Source organism: Ornithodoros turicata, chromosome 6, assembly GCF_037126465.1.
Source record: "Ornithodoros turicata isolate Travis chromosome 6, ASM3712646v1, whole genome shotgun sequence".
Taxonomy (NCBI): Eukaryota; Metazoa; Arthropoda; class Arachnida; order Ixodida; family Argasidae; genus Ornithodoros; species Ornithodoros turicata.
The window spans coordinates 38,454,352-38,473,948 of record NC_088206.1 but is presented as its reverse complement, the minus strand read 5'-3'; the positions used below and the strand labels follow the sequence as shown (position 1 = coordinate 38,473,948).

General features: G+C 50.1%; 1 protein-coding gene across 1 annotated transcript; it reads right to left on the bottom strand.

Moving 5' to 3' along the window:
* Positions 1 to 1,543: 1,543 nt before the first annotated feature.
* On the bottom strand, positions 1,544 to 2,752 carry LOC135398503 (uncharacterized). The gene has a single exon (XM_064629905.1). The coding sequence runs from the start codon at positions 2,750 to 2,752 to the stop codon at positions 1,544 to 1,546; it is 1,209 nt and encodes a 402-aa protein (XP_064485975.1).
* Positions 2,753 to 19,597: the final 16,845 nt, after the last annotated feature.

Sequence of the window (19,597 nt, the reverse complement as noted above, 5' to 3'; positions counted from 1 at the left end):
ACGGGTGTCTGAATATGGGACAGAACGTTCTTCGAAACGTAAGGAGGATGACGAGCGTAGGTCAGCGAGCTCCTGACATTCCTGATGGGTAGCCATGACAGCGAAATCGACTCCGAGGAGGCCAGGAACGTGGAGGCTGTTGATGTGGACGCGAGAGAGAGCGTTGGCGACAGCATTGTCCCGTCCATGAACGTGACGGATGTCTGAAGTGAACTCGGAAATAAAGGCGAGTTGTCGGAGTTCACGAGGAGAGTAACCAACGGCATTAGTTGACAGAGCGAAGGTGAGCGGTTTGTGATCTGTGAGCACGAAAAATGGGCGGCCTTCAACGAAGAATCTGAACTGCGTGATGGCGAGGTAGATAGCGAGGAGTTCCCTGCCGAAGGTACTGTAGCGGGCTTCTCGTGGTGATAGTGATTTAGAGAAGAACTTGAGCGGGGTCCATTGACCTTCTAGGTGTTGTTGCAGGACAGCGCCTACAGCGGTGTTCGACGCATCAACCATGATGTTTGTGGGAGCGTCCGGTTTCGGGTGGACGAGAAGCGTGGCGCGAGATAGCTTGTCCTTGAGTTCAGCGAATGCAGCGGCGGCAGAGTCCGTCCAGGTGAAAGTAGGGGCTGCCGCGCGTTTGTGACGGAGAAGGTCGTGCAATGGCTGTAAAATCTGCGCACATCCAGGAATAAACCGGCGGTAAAAATTTCCCAGCCCTAGAAATTCCCGCAGCTGCCGAAGGTTGGTTGGGGCGGGGAGCTTCTGGATGGCTTCCACTTTGCACTGGAGAGGGGTGATACCGTGCCTGTCGACGTGGTGGCCGAGAAAGTCGAGTTGTGAGACTGCAAATTCACTCTTGGCCATGTTAATGACAATACCATGAGCGTCGAGTCGTTCGCAGAGCAACCGGAGGTGCTGTTCATGCTCTGCTTCGGATGTGCTTGCGATGAGAATGTCGTCCAATTATGCGAAGCAGAAATCCAGGCCATGGAGTATTTGGTCGACAAAACGTTTAAATGATTGGGCGGCATTGCGGAGTCCGAATGGCATGCGAACGATCTCAAATAGCCCAAATGGGGTGATGATCGCCATTTTTGGGATGTCTTTGGGAGCTACAGGGATTTGATGATACGCGCGCACAAGATAGATTTTTGAGAAGCAGGATGCACCATGTAGGTTGGCTGCAAAGTCTCGGAGATTGGGCAGCGGGTAACGGTCTGGGATGGTTACTTTGTTCAGGGCTCTATAATCGCCACACGGGCGCTAATCTCCGGTCTTTTCGGAACGAGGGGGAGTGGAGATGCACAAGTGCTGGATGACGGACGAATCAGTCCGCGGTCCAGCATATGTTGAAATTCCTGCCGAGCGACGCAAAGCTTCTCAGGAGCGAGGCGGCGAGCTCGAGCGTATACCGGAGGCCCTGTCGTGGCAATGTAATGCTGGACGTCGTGCTTGACTGGGCGTTCGGTGTTGGGGGACGGTGCGAGGTTTGGTAAACTTCGGACGATAGCTTCAAATCTAGATTTGGGAGCTGGGCGGACCAGTACGGGACTTAGCATAAATGGAGAAGACTGAATGTAAGGTTCGTCTGAGTGTCCAAAAGGCCGCGTCGGCTCATGTCGACGAGAAGGCAAAAATGTGCCAAAAAATCGGCACCAATGATGGGATGCTTAACCTGGGCAACAAGAAACACCCATCGAAAGTTTCGACGGAGACCAAGGTCAAGGGTACCCAAGCGCTCGCCGTATGTGGGGATGGGACAGCCGTTTGCGGCTTCGAGGGTGGATGCGATGCATCGTTTCTTGTCGCCGGGTGCAGGAGGAACGACGCTAACTTCGGCACCGGTATCGACGAGATACCGGACGCCTGTGAGTCGGTCCATGATGAAAAAGAGGGATGGGCGGCGACAAGAGGTGCCAACACAGCTGGTCGCCATCAGTTGTTGGCCGGTCCGTTTCCCGCAAACGAACATGGTGGGGTGCACTTGCGAGCACAGTCGCCAAAGGTAGCGTGGTACCAGCAGAAGTTGCTGTTGGGATCGGACGGCTTTGAACGACTGCGGCGGCGGAACTGCGGAGTCCAATTGCGCGTGCGTGCAGGACTTGGGCTGCGGGAGCGGGGATTTCGAAGGCTGGTTGTGACAAGATCGGTGAGCTTTTCGAGATCCGCACGCAACTTTGCCAGCTCGGACTGCTCGCTGGATATAGACGACAACGCCGGAGCTGACATGGGCAAGGACATGTTGTCCATATTTTTTTTCGGCCAACTGTGCAAAGGCTTGTAGGGTAATGCCTTCAGAGCTGGTCAGTATCAAGCGAACGTTGGATGGGAGTCGTTGCAAGAAAAGCTCGCCCACGATGGAAGCATCGAGAGATGTCGCGCGATCGCCCAGAAGTTGTTGCATGCGTCTAAGGAGCTGCGACGGTTTTCGATCGCCTAATTCTTCCGAAGTAATCAGTTGCTGAAGGCGTCGTTCTTCAGAGGCTGTTGTCCTGCGGATAAGCTCCTCTTTGAGTCCGTCGTACGGGCCTGACGTGGGAGGGGTCATAATAATGTCGCGAACTTCTGCGGCCTCGTTGGGGGACAAAGCGAACACGACGTAATGGAATTTGGTGAGCTGGCTGACGATTCCACGGGTTGCAAATTGTGACTCAATGTGGGCAAACCACAGAGCAGGGTCAGCGGGCCAGTATGGGGGAAGCTTCATGGAAACTGCGCTGAGACGAGATGCAGAAGGGTCACCTGAACTGGTGTTTTCCATGACGAGGTGGTAGCGGCTGTGCGAGATGTTCGAAATCCGGGTCACCAATTGGGGGAGAAGAATGAGGCCTAGCCGACGTAAGAAGAGAGCGATTTAATTGGGCGATCAGCGCGACCGGCTGGTCTGGGCTGAGCGCTTAACGGAACTGATTACCGAGCGTGTTGCGCGCGCGGTAGCGATGTTTTTGATGAGGCTGGCCGCGTTGCGTCGGCATCGTCGTCACGACAGATGTTTGGAAGCCAGGCATTTGTGCACGTACCGAAAGAAAAACGGAGCAAATGGGATGTTCGTGCTGTTGAGGGAACGTTGGTCGGCTTCAGCGAAACGCAAAAGGGGTATAGAGTCCTACTGAAAGGAAGCCACAGAGTAACAGTGGCCAGGAGCGTAATCATTGACGAGAGTCGGGTCATGGAGAAATTCTGTTGTGAATCAGAACGTTCAGTGAATGAGCAAGAACAGAAGAGCGCGAACAGAACGGGATCGCATGTCGAGCAAGAAGAGAGCTCGCGTACGTGACTCCAATGAAGATGAAATCCATATATGGACTGGACCATCGAGAGACGTAGCTCTAGTAGGGGACCAAGATGACAAAGAGGGTGAAACAGTTCCGCCAGTCAACGAACTTCGCCGCTCCCAGAGAAGCAATAAGGGTCTTCCACCGGAACGGCTGTCGTACGGTGCCCAGGCCGCCCTTCCCAATGATCCAGGGAGCTGGAAGGAAATGCAAGCGTTACCTCCATGTGAACGAACGAAATGGTTCGAAGCCGCGAACGAGGAGATTGAGTCCCTGCATCACCTCAATACTTGGGTCCTTGTAGAGTTGCCACCAGGGAATCGTGCGTTTGGGAACAAGTGGATTTTCAAGACCAAAAGGGATAAGGATGGAAACATCGAGAGATACAAGGCAAGGCTTGTCGCCCAAGGATACTCCCAGAAGTATGAGGAAGATTATGACGCTACTTTTGCTCCTGTTGGAAAACTTACAGCACTCAGCATCGTTCCCACCATATCTGCAACTCTAAAAATGAAGGTTCGTCACTTTGATGTGAAAACCGCTTTCTTGAATAGTGACATTAACGAGGATATCTACATGAGTCAACTGGAAGGGTTCATTGCAAGAGGAGAGGAACATCTTGTTTACAAATTGCAGAAGTCAGTTTACGGTCTGAAGCAGGCAGCAAGAGCATGGAATATTAAGGCAAATGCTGTTATACAAGAGGAAGGCTTCACTCGAAGCAAGGCAGATCATTGTCTGTATTCCAAGACGATGACTAATAGTCCCACGTACATTTTACTATACGTGGATGATATGCTGATTAGCAGAGGTGGGCATCCTCACGAGGGCAAATGAGGGTGAGGGTGCCCTCACCCTCACATCACCCTCACCTCATTGAGGTGAGGTGAGGGAAAATTTCTAAAAGGGAAATTGAGGTGAGGTGAGTGAGGAAAAAATTCCAAAATTGAGATTGAGTTGAGATGAGGTGAGGTGACGAAAAATTTTTGAGAGGGAGGTTGAGGAAATGTGGAGCGGCTATTTTCAATTGCGCGATCTCTTAAAAGGGCACCGAGAGACAGCTTTTTCTATTACCAATGTAGCATAGGCTCTCTACACTAAAATGTGTTCGCTTTAAGCGCGTTAGTTCCAGACTTTCAGTCGAGTCAGATACATGATAGACGCGTCAGATCAGATACACGTACAAGTGGATATAGCTTATGTGTGCTTTATATGTATTTAGCTCAGATTTAGCTCAGTCAGTTGAGTCACATACATGATGATGTGAGACACATGAACAAGTCAGTATAGTTCCGTGTGCTTTGAGTGTTTAGATTTCAACAAAGCCAAACTAGTCAGTCTGTAAGCAGATGTCTTTCACGTATTATTTGGAACGATAGTACATGTCAACCAATGGCCTTATCAGAGACTGATGTAAGAAATGGAGGCAACAACACGCGCTTTAAGTGCAATAAGCGCAAATAATGGCATATATTCCGTATTGAAACAAGTTGAAATATTGAGCTTTTAGTACGGCAATGAAGTTAGGTGAAAACGCACAAGTAAACGCACATAAAGTAATTTAATTAGTAAGTCATCACATAAGTCACTAGTAATCCGTACAGCACGTCTACCTGATTGCTTCAAAACAAGGGTTATGAAGAAAAGGTCCCCGAATTCCGGCTGCAAATGAATACGCCTGCTATTTAAATATTGTTGATCGATAATATAAAGTCATAACCGACAAAAATGCAAAATGTACAAGTAATTCGAAGTATAGCTGCATAGCATCCTGAAAACGACTTCCGCAGCTCCATTATCATTCTCGCTTGAGAGATATTCGATAAAAGCAATTCCTGCCTTGTCACTATGAAAAACAACTCAAAATTGCTCGGCTTGTGCAACTTCTCTACCCATGTACCCGACGTCCAATTTTTACTGATCGTAGATGTAGTGGATACTTGTTGCAAGAAGGACGAACCAAGCAAGACAATGAATCTTAGCTGTGGGTACTTGCAACTTGTTGTCAGGAATCAACCAACGAAGCAGTAAAGAAGCCAACTGCAACGTATACACCTACCCACTCCTAATACCTTTTTGATTCCGTGTTAGCACCACGAAGCAACTGTGGCTATGAGCAACGCCACTCCTAATTGAAAGAGCAATTGTGAAGTGAAAACGTTTTACAGAAACTGGTTAAGGTGAGCTCGACGAGGCTAAAATTATAACAAAGATGAATATATTTTAGAAAGAAGGTTGAGGTGAGGTGAGGTGAGGAAGATACTTTAGAATGAAGGTTGAGGTGAGGTGAGGAAAATTTTTCAGAAAAAATGAGGTGAGGTGAGGAAGATACTTTAGAATGAAGGTTGAGGTGAGGTGAGGAAAAACATCTGTTACGAAAATTGAGGTGAGGGCAAAGATCGTGAGGGCATTTGCCCACCTCTGCTGATTAGTCATGTAAATGACTCCTGTATCACAGAAGTGTGGAGGGACTTCAAGAAACACTTTCAACTGAAGGCCTTGGTCATGTAAGCCACTATCTTGGCATTGAAGTGGAAAGGCCTCATTCATCAAAGGAATGAAATTGACGCTCTACTGGAAAAGTATAATCTCATTGATGCCAAGTCCAGCGCGATACCGATGCAGACAGATTATCTGAGCTTTACAGTAGAGGAGGATTTGCTACCTAACAACGAAAAGTATCGACAAGCAGTTGGGGAGTTACTATATTTGAGTACAACGACGCGACCGGACATTGCATTTTCCATCGGGATCCTTTGCCGCCACGTCAGTAGTCCGCGTATTCGAGATTGGAATGGTGTCAAGAAGGTGTTCCGGTTTCTGAAACACACGAGACTACAAGCTAAGGCTTTCAGCAGACCTGAGCATGAAGTTGGTTTGCTTTGTGGACGCTGACTGGGCTGGGGACTTCTCGGATCGTAAGTCGATGAGTGGGTATTTTATCCAGCTGGGAGGCAGTCCCATCGCCTGGTCCACAAAGAAACAATTGACCGTGGCTTTATCTTCCACAGAAGCAGAGTATGTGTCTGCTGCCTACGCATCACAGGAAGTTATCTGGTTGCAGGAACTATTGTCAGGATTTGGTCATAGCCAGTACGAGTCCACGTGTATCTTTGAAGACAATCAGAGTTGTATCAAACTTGCCCTGAGCGAAGGCCTCAGTGCAAGAACCAAGCACATCGATGTTCGACATCATTATCTGAGAGACTTAATTCCACGTGGGTTGGTTGACATGCAGTATTGTCAGTCAGCCGACATGATTGCAGACGTTCTCACCAAGCCACTCCCACGACAGCGACTGGAAACCTTCAGAGAGCGCTTAGGTCTTGTGAAGGGGGAATTGTCATAGTTGTCGAGGGGCGGGTGTTGGCAGATGAAGAAAACGACAACTTACGTGCATCTAGCACGGTCCCACTGTCTTTCTGCGCGGGACCTTAGAATAAACCTTGTTCTCTGGTTCTCTGTCACTGGTCTGGTCTGCTAGCACTTACATCAATTAATTTATCTGTTGCTGTTGTTGTTGGTTAAAATAACTTTCCACATCGAAACTGGGAGGTGACCCGGCTACCTTGGTTGTTTTTTTCTGGATTCTCCACAGCAGTCGGTAACGTTCCCTACGAAGTTGGCCCAGGACGTACGGTCGTTCCAGGGCAACGTGCCTCACTGGTAGACAGATCGCTCGGTAATCAACCAAGCAGTTCGCCTATTCGATTGTTCGTGGGACGTTGTGTTGTTACTATGATGGCATTTCACGCTGAGACTGGGAGGTGACCCGTGTTTGAATCCAGGTACCGGCTTTGCTGTCTTGGTGCTTCCCTGTTTTTTTTCTCCAACATCTTATGGCAAATGTCGGCACTGTTCCCTGTGACGCACAATCCCCCACTTCCCCCGTTATAGACGTGACGTTGCCATCGATGCCACAGCGTGGTGCGATTACGCCTTTTTGACCCACGGGTTTCTTCTTCCAGGGGAGGAACCATCACCTGAATGCACTCAATGTGGCGAGCCTCCGACGGTTTTACATATATTAATCTCATATCCATCCCATAAAACACACCGCTCATCATTTTAGCGAGTTTACCTTTAGTAGTACCTTTAGTTAGTACTCTTTACGTCTTCACTATTTGTTGGGTGGCGAAGCTATCGTCACTCTTAGTGCGTAATGTAATTTCTTGAACACATTGGAATTCTGAACCTTTTGTAGTTTAACTGTGATGATTTTATACATTCATGACGTTGGGTTGAGTTGATAAGAAAAGAAAAAATGGAGAAATAGGCACTCATTACGAGAGCCGGCTACTCCAGATCACTTAGGAAAACACAAATGGCTATCTACAATATAACCAATGAGTGTCGAAGAGTGAGTGAGTCACTCACACACACTGTCAGTCACACTGTGTCCACCAACTTCGAGTCTACGCAAAATCGCACAAACGCCTGCATGGCGTGAAACTGATGGTCGGGTGTCCAAGGGCCCAGCACCTGTGGAAACCCGTGTTTCCACAACCTAGGGGCGTCAGTCCGTCCGTTCTGTCGCCGACACAGCCAGCAAGCACAGCAAAAGGTTCAAGCAACAAACAAGGATTTATTCCGTACCTTTACACTGCACCTGCCGTCTCAATCGCCACAGCAAAAAAGGCGTCACCGCATCAGTCTCGATGCCTTTTATATCCGGTTTACGGCATACGCCCCCCTCGTATCAATCATGTGATCTCAACGTAGTGCGGGGATTATCTGAAGCCCACATTCCCCCACCCTCAAAATTTACACCATACTGTCCGACATGTCGAGGATGACATCATCCATGCAGTCGTCTGGCGGGGCTCGATGTCCTGAGGGGGCGACCGTTTCCATCTTCTTCAGGAGGTCCGGCCGATGTCGACGAAAGGTGGCCAATGCAGCTGTGACATCCCCGGAGGGCCGAGCAGCCTCTGTTTTTTCTTTGTGCAGTGAGCCCCGGCGATGGGTTCGCCGATGAAGTTCCGGCACCCGACAGAGAGGGCAGAGGAGCCTGAGTCCTTCCTCGGAGTGCGGGATCGGGGGGTCACAGGAATGGCGGTCGCTCAGAGTTAAGCCCTTGAACGGGGCAGGTACTTTGATCGAGTCTTCTCCTCTGAGGGGACGGGGCTGGGAGGACCATTTCGATCGGGACGCCCAACCGATGGGTCGTCCGGCCGAGACAACGGTCCAGGTAGCTACGGCTCGTCGATCTGGAGTGTGCGTTGGCCCAGGTACAGAGCGGGTCAAGCCGGAGGGTCCACCAGACTGAGTAGAGGTTCGCGCAGTGTCTGGCTCTGTCCTGCGTCGACCCTTCCCACGTGGAGGCATCGTAGTCTGCAAGGAAAGAAAAGGAGAATCCGGTAAGAAAGCTGTTTCAAACCGCGAGGGCCTGAAAAGGCTCTCCCCCAGAAGATTATAGTTGAAGACTACGAAAGAAATCACACTAAGAAAGACCAACTATACGTACATAAGAGCACTAGGATATAGCGACTAGGATTGTGGCAGCTATGTGCCCCGCCTGCGGGGACGCAAACTAGCGACTGGAAGGTCCGGGAACGGGATCCTGTCCAGGTCTAGAGGAGGAAGCTGAACGTCTGCTTCTTAGCCCTCGGGGTCTCGGAGGTGGTCAGTTTTCAGGGAGATGTGTACTGGCCCAGTTTCTTCGCCCGTGTCACAGCGACGAAGCCTGTAAGTGAGGCCGGAGGAGCACGTACTTACCTCGAAGAGGACATCCCACCTATCTATGAGCGAAGCCGCACAGCCGTGTGCGGCATCACTTAGCGGGTGAGTCCGTCGAAGGACGAGGTCACCGACGCTGTAAGTGAGGTTCCGACGTCCACGGTTGTACTAGCGAGCCTGGTCCAACCTTGCGACGTCCAGATTCTCCCGAGCCGTCCGAGCTGCATCGTCCAGTCGACTCCGGAGGTCCTCAGCGAACCTTGAATAAGGAGGCCGGGTACTGCCATCCCGGAGGTGTAGAGCATTCTCCACTGGAAAAGGTGCCTCTCGTCCCAAGTTCAGGAACGCCGGGGTGAAGCCTGTAGATCTGTTAACTGTTGTCCGTGTAGCGAACGCCAGTTCAGCCAGGCGAAGATCCCAATCACTCTGGTGCTGACTAGTAAAAGCAACCAGCATCATTTTCAGGTTCTGATTAACGCGTTCGGTAATGTTAGCCTGAGGGTGATACGGGGAAGTCTTCTTGTGCTGAATGCCTAAGACAGCGCAAGAGTCTGAGAACACCTTACTTGTAAAGTAGGTATGGTTATCTGTGATGAGCAGAGCAGGAAACCCGAACCGGCAAAAGGTGTCGAGTAGCCTTTCCCACACTCTCTGGAAAGTCAGCGTCCTGAGAGGAAACAGCTCAACCCATTTCGTGAAATAATCAGTAACCACAAACAAATACTGGTTACCTCTAGGACTACGAGGAAAAGGTCACATCACAAGCAACTATCTGCCAGGGACTATTGCTCTGAACAGGCTGTAAGCGTCCAGGGGGTAAACCTCCACGAGGTTTTGCTCTCTGGCATACGGGACAAGTGCGAACATACTTAGTTACATCCTGCCTCATTCCTGGCCATGTCGCAACAGGACACAACTTTTCATCAGTTTTCCTGCCACTGCTGTGACCTGCCAAGGCCGAATCATGAAAGTAACGTATGAAACACTTACGCAACTTCCGTGGCACCACGACTCTGAATGGGGATGAGCCGTCGTCGTCATCCTCCTGGGGTATTATCTGAACAGGATGCTAGCCTCGCCCAGCAGATATGAGTCGTACCGTCCGTCAGTCGTTCCGGTTCCTGCCGAGTCCTGCTCAGCTAAGCATTGAGACACCCGCTGACAAAGGCCGTCCGCTCTCTGAGCGTCTAGGAGCTGCTGTCTGCTCACGACCGTGCCCCAAGACGAAAGTACGTCTCGTGCCACTTGTGCTGCTGCCAGGAGTTGAGAAGGCGCCTCGGTGCCTTCCTCTTCCCCCTCCGGTAGAGGCGCACGGGAAAGCGCGTCTGCTACCACCTTCGTCGAGCCCCGCCTGTACTCTACGTTGAAGGAGTAGCCTTGTAGCGTCAGGGCCCACCTGGCAAGACGTCCAGATGGGTTGCGGAGCCGCTGCAGCCACTGAAGTGCTTGGTGGTCAGTCTGGACGGTGAAAGTGGTGCCGTCCAGGTAGAGATCAAACTTCCTGAGAGCGATCGAAGATGATCGCCAAGCATTCCTTTTCCGTGACGGAGTAATTCCGTTCTGCCGGGTTCAGCGTGCGACTTGCAAAAGCCACTGGACAAAGAATAGCGTCATGCACCATAACACCATAATCGCTAGCATCTGTTTGCACAACAAACGGTTTGTTCAGGTTAGGGAAATATAGTCTGGCCGTATTAGCGATTGCCTGGGAAAGAGCCCGAAAGGATCGTTCCTGCTCTTCTCCTCACTGCCAGCGTGTATCGTTGCGCAACAACTGGTTAAGCGGCTGCGCTAACTCAGCACAATTAGGAATGAATTGTCTGTAGAAACCAACCATACCCAAGAAACGCTGCAAGGATTTTACGTTACCGGGAACCGGATACTCCATGATCGCCTTTAGCTTGTCATCGCTAGGACTGATGGTTCCTCCGTCCACCATGAAGCCGAGAAGGCCGATCCTAGGCGATACCAGCTGCACCTTGCGGGGGTTGATTGTCAGCCCCGCCTGCTTCATCCCTGCAAGGACGATTGAGAGGTGTTCAAAGTGTTCCTGAAAGTTTCTAGAAAACACTACGACATCATCCATGTACGCCATCGCGAAGTTATACTTCGCATCTCCCAATACGGTATCATTAGCCGTTGGAAACTGGCGGGAAAGTTAGACAGACCGAAAGGCATCCGTACAGGTCCCGACGAAAGTTTATGGAACACGCGAGCGGTGTATTTTCTCCTCGGTACGACACCCTAGCGGCAAGCGGAAGCTGGTGAAATCAGGCCAGTTCACTGCCTCAAAGGGGTGGACGACTGCGCTCTTAGCGACACACAGCGGTAGTTTCGGTATCATTACCGTTTTTTTTTTTTTTTCAACGAAGTGAGTTGGATTTAACTGTTGTGCTTGTCAACAATTCGTGACTCAACGTCCTTTGTTTATCAACAAATCAATTATCAATGTCAGAGTTCAATTTTTTTATCAGCTCGTCACGGGTCGTCCATAATAAAGTAACTGCTTACAAGATATATTTCTTTCTCTTGTCTACATATCACGGCTTTCCAATAAAAGTAATACACCGTAAAGTGTTGCCACCATGATTCATCCTTGTTATCACGATGATAGCGGCGAGCTCCCTGTCTCATCAATCGTTGAATCAAGTGTTGTTGGCGAGCACAACAGTAAAATCCAACTCACTTTGGGGGCACATGGGCACATACAAGAGTAATCATACCGAAACTACTGCTGTGTGTCGCTAAGAGCGCAGTCGTCCACCTCTCTGAGGCAGTGGACTGGTCTGATTTTGCCGGCTTCCGCTTGCCGCTAGGGTGTCGTACCGAGGAGAAAATACACCGCTCGCGTGTTCCGTAAACTTTTGTCGGGACCTGTACAAACTCAAACAAACCCCTATGACAGGTAAAGGCTGTTTTAGGGACATCCTCCGGGGCAAGTTGGATTTGCAAAAACCCTCTACTACAATCAAGCGTTGAAACCACTGTAGCGTTGCCCAGGGAATACATAATAGACTCGATAGACGGAAAGGGGTACGAGTCCCTTACAGTTACTGCGTTGAGTCGACGCATAACCTAGCCGTACCATCACGTTTCGGAGCCAGGACGACAGGAACTGCCCAAGGGCTCTGGGACCTTTGAACTGCACCGGTTTGAAGCATTTCATCAAGAGCAGCGTCTAACAAAGCACGCTTATGCACACTCAATGGTCTCGGATTACAACGCCGGGGCCTAGCGTTACCCGTGTCTATGCTATGCTGTAACACAGACGACTTACCGGGTTTCTCCGTGAAGACACCGTCAAACTGCCGCAGTACTTTTTCAAGGTGACGGCGCTCCTCCTCGGGACCATGGAATGACCCCAAGACAGTCCGGGAGCGGGGACGGTTCGACGGACGTCGCTGCAGCTTGCTTAGCTGAACTGCAGTCCTGTGCCACGGCGAAAGGGAAAACTCCTGACGATCCGTGGTAAACGTATCTTCGATTGGGCAGGTCCAGCACCAATTTCTGCCGGATAATGAAGTCTCTGCCCAGGATAACGGGCACTGCCAGGCGAGGAAGGTGGACGAAGCGCTGCTTTCGTACTCTCCCATCAAATCGAAGTCAGAGCACAACTGCAGTTTGTGCTGGAATCACGTCATTGGAAGCAAGACGTAAAGTGACATCTGTGGATTGCAATTCCACATTCCGTGACGCGCAGTGCTCGTAATCACAATCGCCGATAAGGGAGACTGTAGCTCCCGTGTCGAATAAGTGCGATGTAATCTTTCGCCAAAATTCGAACGTCGATATTTGTTTCCTTGTCCTCGATGTTATCTCGGACGGAAAAGGCAAAAGGAGCTAAGTTGTCTCCTCTTATCTTGCTGCTTGCAAAGCCAGCTTCTGAATTTGTAGGGTCACGGATTGCAACCGTTCCTTCGCACTTTCGGCAGATAGCCGACGTCGTTGAGCGATTGTTTACCGGCGTCGGCTGCGACCGTTTCCCGTTTGCACATTACGGGGGTTTGGTCTTTGCGGCGGACAGTCCCGACGAAACTGGCCAGGGCTGCCGCACGTCCAACAGCCGGCGGGCATTCTGCGTTGGTGCCGCGGAACACACCGCTGCTCCTGCGGCCTCCTAAGGGTTTCGCCAGCTAAATAGCCGGGTTGACCATGGCTATGGGACAGGACGGGTCTGCCAAGGCTCGTTCCTGCGGGAATCGCCCTCTGTTCATAACGGAGGGGATCAGGTGCTCGGCGTGAAGGCCCCGCATAATAATTGCGGTTGTGCTCATCCAGTCCCACTGCAGGTAGGCGCTCGACCGAGGCTGCTCCCGCTGACCACGCACAGCGCAGTTCTAACGCCAATTCTAGCGGCGGCGGGGGCCGATACTCGAGTTCCACTAAGAGGTTGCCTTCAATTGTGCGAGCCTCTTACGCCAGCGCTTCAAGGCTATTAAAGCGATGGGCTCGAAGATAGGGCCGGTAGCGAGAATGACACTGACGGATAGCCCGTGTCACACGCTGCTCCTCCGTAGCAGTAGGTTCAGTTCTGCTATATAGCTCTTGTAAGGCCCGAACGAATTCTGCTAAGGTCTCATCCCGGATGCTGAGTATGCTTATGCAGCTCCTCCAGGATACGATATTCGTAATCCGGGGGAAGAAATTCGCTCTTAAACCGCTCCTGGAAGTCCTGAACGGACGTAAACCTCGACTGCAGCCGAAGCCAGCGAGCGGCGTCTCCGATCAAAGCAACCTGCAGGATGCGTTGTATCAGGACTTCATCTGAGATTCCCATACCAGTCTGATAGGCTGTAAGGTCATCGCGTCGTTATAGCGGAGTCCAACTGCGGCACTGCAGGTACCTTAGTTGACGTACCTTGGGACGGAGGCACTGCATGTACCTCTTTGTCCCCGGCTGGTCCTTTCGGCTCCGAAGGCGCCGAGGTGTTGGATACCAGCGTCTCTTCCGAACGGGACCGCTGATGTACAGGGCCTTTGCTCCGGAGGTCGTATCGGCCTCGCGGCGGCGAATGCTGCATCGGCTCCTGGGCTCGGGCACCGAGTGGGAGTTCTGAAGCACTCAAAAACAAGCAAACAAGGAAACTCGAAACACTCGGACACTCGAAACAAAAAACGCTAGCTCAAAAAGAAAGAAAAAGAAAAGATGACACCCCGGGAAAAGAACATAAACAAACCGGCGGAGCCCTAAATGAAAGAAAAGAAAACAAAAAACGCACCAAACGAAAAATTAATAGCGCGTGCTGTGTCCTCCTCGCTGTCGAACGGACGAACTGTGACCCCAAACGTCATTCTTACAGACAGCAAGGCATCACTAGATATGTTGTCGTCATCTCGCCCCAGCATAATAAGCGATTTGCATACCATGACGCTTCAAAAATTCAATGAACTCTTCGCCACTGGTTACAACATCACGTTTCAATGGGTCCCTGGCCACGTAGGCGTGTATGGAAATACCCGAGCAGGCGCAGTAGCGAGACGCGCTGGGTCTGATGACACTTCGGCCCTGGCACCTCTGCCGCTTACAGCCTCAACATGCCGTCTATACATACGCCGTCGGTGTGCCACATGTGCTCAGCAGTTCCGTGCCGAAACAACGACTTACAATTCATTCCTACGGTCTATCGACCCATTGATGGAGTTCGTCATCACTTGCCACCGCAGCCGTAAAGAAGAATCCCTTCCCCACAGCCTACGTCTCAATGTTGCCCGTACACCCTCACTTCTCTTCAAGATGGGTCGGCTAAATTCACCAAACTGTAATGTCTGTGGAGTGGAAGCGGACATCCCACACCAACTCCTGTATTGCCAGCAGCACCTTCAACATAGGGACACCCTCCGTTGCCGTCTGGTCCAGATTGGTTGTAACGACTTTTCGTTGGCCGCTCTTCTTGGCCCCGTCTTGCACCCCAACCAGTGGGCTGTCACTGCCGCTCTCCTCGGTTTTCTCAGAGTCTCAGGACTCGTGAACTGCCTGTAACGTTGTGCTAGTGTTTATTCTCTTCTTTCTTTTTGTTTCTCTTTTCTTTCTTTCTGTTTCTCTTTTCTTTCGTTCTGTTTCTCTTTTCTTTCTTTGTGTTTCTCTTTTCTTTCTTTGTGTTTCTTCTTTCTTTCCTTTCGTTTCTCTTTTCTTTTCCTTTCCTTTCTTTTTGTTTCTTGTTTTCTTTCCCTTTCCTTTCTTTTTGTTTCTTTTCTTTTCCTTCCCTTTCGTTCTGTTTCTTGTTTTCTTTCCCTTTCCTTTCTTTCTGTTGCTTTTTGTTTTTCTTTCTTTCCTCTGTTTCGATCCCCCTTTTTCTTTTTCCTTCCTTTTCTTTTTCGTTTGCCCCTTCCCCCTTTTTTTTCAGAATAGCAAGCCGGCTCTTTGCCTGGCTAACCTTTCCTTTCTTTTTTTCTTAATAAACATACCCCCCCCCCCCCCAAACGTTGAGCGCCAGTTGTGGAAACCCGTGTTTCCACAACCTCGGGGCGTCACTCCGTCCGTTCCGTCGCCGAGGAAGACACAGCCAGCAAAAGGTTCAAGCAACAAACAAGGATTTATTCCGTACCTTTACACAGCACCTGCCGTCTCAATCGCACAAGAGGGACAAAGCGGGGTAGTTGGTACAAGTTCATATCGACTCACTGCAGCAATAGACGCGGACAAGGAGTTGGAAGAGACCACCTGCAGACTCTCAACTAAGAAGTTTAATGAAAGAGAAAGTATTTGAAGAACAAACATTGTGCGTCATCAAGGGCATATCAGTACAGCACACGTCATAAGGTCACAGGTTTACCACGTGGTAGCCTATAGGTTTTGCAATCACACTCCTGACCTTGAGGGTTCACCTAGATTCAATAAATTATGTTCCCCGTTAAGATATTCCTTTTCTTGGTAAGTAAGTGATACGGAAGGGGAGCTGACACATTTTTCACCAAACATGTGGGAGCCAAAGCCTCCCCTTCCGTATCACTTACTTGCCAAGAAAAGGAATATCTTAACGGGGAACATAATTTATTGAATCTAAGTGAACCCTCAAGGTCAGGTGTGTGATCGCAAAACCTATAGGCTACCACGTGGTAAACCTGTGACCTTATGACGTGTGCTGTACTGATATGCCCTCGATGACGCAAAATGTTTATTCTTCAAATACTTTCTCTGTCATTAAACTTCTCTTAGTTGAGAGTCTGCAGGTGGTTTGTCTCTTCCATGTTCTAACTCCTTGTCCGCGTCTATTGCTGCAGTGAGTCGATATGGTCTCAATCGCCACAGCAAAAAAGGCGTCACCGCATCAGTCTCGATGCCTTTTATATCCGGTTTACGGTATACGCCCCCCTCGTATCAATCATGTGATCTGAACGTAGTGCGGGGATTACCTTAACATCAAATGGTCTGCCTTCCAGCCGAGCTATGGAAGCTTGCAGAGATTGTCTGTGCTGCTGATACCGTGGACCGGATAATAAGATATGTTAGGTGTCCTCAACAGTCCCACAGGTGCCACAGTTGGGTGAATCCGCCTTTCCAAGCTTGTGAAGGAGACGTCGGCTATAGGGCACGTTGAGGCGGAGCCGGTGGTAAAGTGACGCAAACGGCCTAGGGAACGATGTCGGGAAAGTAGAGGTAAGCTCCGGGTCAACGCGGTGTAGCAGCGAGGCGCGAGCCCCGCCAGAGAGCCACTGTGCCTCAGCCAGTTGGCGACACAAAGCAGTCAACATGGCCCTAGCGCCGGACATGGTGAAATAGATTAGTCGTGACGGACGCTTCTGATGTGCTCTGCGTGCCGCAGACATCAGCCGCATCATGCCCAGGCATTCCGCAGTGTCCTGGAATCGATTGAAAGAGCATGTCGTGTCCAGCAGCCACCGTCTATGAGTGTAGTTTTCACAACATCAGCAACTACAGGGTTGACAGCACTGGGAGTTCCTGCAGAAACAAGGGACTGCAGAGCAGCCTGGGAATCCGAGATAATAACCCCCTTGGTGCGTGAATGAGCCGACGCTATATATTCCATAGCCCTGAGCAGAGCGTACAGTTCAGCTGCTGTCGACGATGTCGCATGGGACAAACGCACTCCACTTTCAACACCACAGGCAGGTATGACGAAGGCACTCGTCGATTCAGTCGTTGTAGTGGAACCATCTGTGTATACTACCACTTGGTCTTTGATGTTATGTATTAAGTCGGCAGTCAGCTGCCGCTGGACACAGATAGGCACATATTTCTTCACAGAGAGATTCGGAACCGTCAGCCTCAACCTCGGGATCGCCATACTCCAGACAGGAAGCGGTGATCTGAGCCGCCTAGGTCGGGGTATAGTACCACGGTATGGTTGGAGAGCTTGTGAGTAAGAGGAGCACGACCTCTGGTGCATGGCCTGAACTAGGTAGTGGCGATTATGTCGCGTAGACCAACGGACGAAATGCCGAAGCGACTCTTGCACCGAAGGGCTGCCAGCGGTGGTTCCCTGGCTTCAGCAATCGCAGGCTTGTTTGATGTGGATGCGTGGTGCGTGGACACCTAAGCATACTTTGACGCTTTTGGCCAGTACACTCTCGAGCACAGACTCTGTAGTGCCACACAAGCCATGTAAAACCTTTCATACCTATAAAACCTGATACGCCAATAGTCGGCGAATCAGGGAGCAATATAGAGTCAGCATGTTTAGTTAAAATACGTCATGAATGTCGACATTCATGACGTATTTTAACTAAACATCGTGCTTCCTTTTAAAAGAGCTCACATAGTTTGTAAACAAATGACATCATACTGTTCGACAGCGCCACCAATTTGGTAGAGTTGAACTATACGCTGGAAGCTAGGGTGATCAAGGTCGCGCCCGAAAGTCACGGTCTTGAGGGAATTACGTGGTCCCTGAAAAGAACGCGACCTTCCGTCCTACTTTTTTTTCAATAGGAGGCAGCGAACAAGTGCCCATTCGTCACGAGTCCTAGAGTCACTAAATAAGCTTCGCTTCACAGTATCGACACTGAGGTCCAAGGCAGAGCAGGAGCGCCATCTTGTTTCCGCGCCACACCGGTGCCATCCCCAATTAAGGGTCAAAGACGGCTAACATAATGCTCGCTGTGGGATAGAGAAGCGTGTATGATTGTTGTGCGATAATCCATGTATTGATCCATGTATTGTTCAACAGATGCCGCTTGCGTCGCCCCGTCGTGTGAATGTGTGTGCGAGTGAGAAAACATGTACGAGTGAAAGTGGAGTGAGTTTATGTGTTGGTCACTTCAAATGACGCACCCTTTGAAGTCACTGGAGAGGCGTGTTAGCTTAGCTCAGTTGGTACCCAGGCAAAAATCTGGAGTGGGACCACTTCAAAGTGGTTTATTGGACAGGTCCCACTTTGAGTGTGGGACCACTTAGTGACTGGGACCAGTTGAAAGTGGAACCAGCTTCACGATGGTCCCACTTGAAGTGGAACCAGTGGAATTGATCCAGTGGTGCCCTCTGCTAAGTGGTCCGGGATCCGGCCACTTAGCAGCTGGGACCACTGAATGCATGACCGAAAATAATGCGTAGAAATGAACATATTGCTCAAGTAATTACCGTTTATTCTGCTAAAAGCATACACTGAGCAGAAATACATCTCTACATTTACATACCACGTAGTATAAGTCTGATCACTGACTGTCTAGACAAAGCATATGCCTGACTGTGCGATGCACTCATGGACCACAGGGAGCTTTCGTTCGTTGGCCACCTCACATCTTGTATTTTCTTAGAGAAGATGACACGACACTCCTGTTTTCCATGCAGGTCGCGACATACACCCCATTCCTCCTTCACCGTACGTTCGGAATCTTCTTATTCTGTTTCTCTTCAAGTTCCTCCGAAGTTCCTAAAATGAAACATCTAATTAATAGTAATCAAAACATCATGGTCATCACTCATACCTGCAAACATTCTCGACGTGCAGTCCGATTGGCGTTTCATAGTGCGTTTTTGCCTCTACGCCGTTTACGTCTTCTTGGCGTCAAAACTCTTCCGGGAAATCGACAATGTGTTGCACAGGAACCATTGTCATCGCATTGTCTTACAAAGCGCACTGAAACACACGTAAATACTGCACAGGAGATACACCATCACCATCCTTGCGACGGCTACTGAAGACAAAACCAACCAACGCGTCGAAGTTCTACCAGGCTCCAACAGCTCCCCATAGAGCCCATAGTTTGAGATAATTCACACAACACTGGGCACACGACCAATGAAATTGCGACGTGGTGGATATTATGCACAACCAGTCGACCAATCAGGAGCCTCCATGTCTGGCTGGCTTTTCAGGTCGGTCCTGGCTACCATCGACTTCCACTGGATTTCAGGCCTGCCGCCGTTACTCGGTATTCAAAATAACTAAAGCGATTTTGGGGTAAAATAAAGATTTATTTGATACAAAGCACTAATTCAAAGATCTGATACATGGGCGCACTGTGCGTACAAAGCCCACTGCGTTGCTGACATACTGGGACAAAGTTCGAACATGAAGCAGAACGAACACACCGTTCAACTCCTAATACCGAGCCAGTCTAATGAGTGCGTACCATTTCATGATGAGCATCTTCTTTCGTTGCCTGCGGTGCATCCGTTATAGCGAAGCGAAAAGCGCGTGTGGCACATAATCCTGTCTTTGTTGACAGTCCTCGAAGTCCAACGGTGCTCG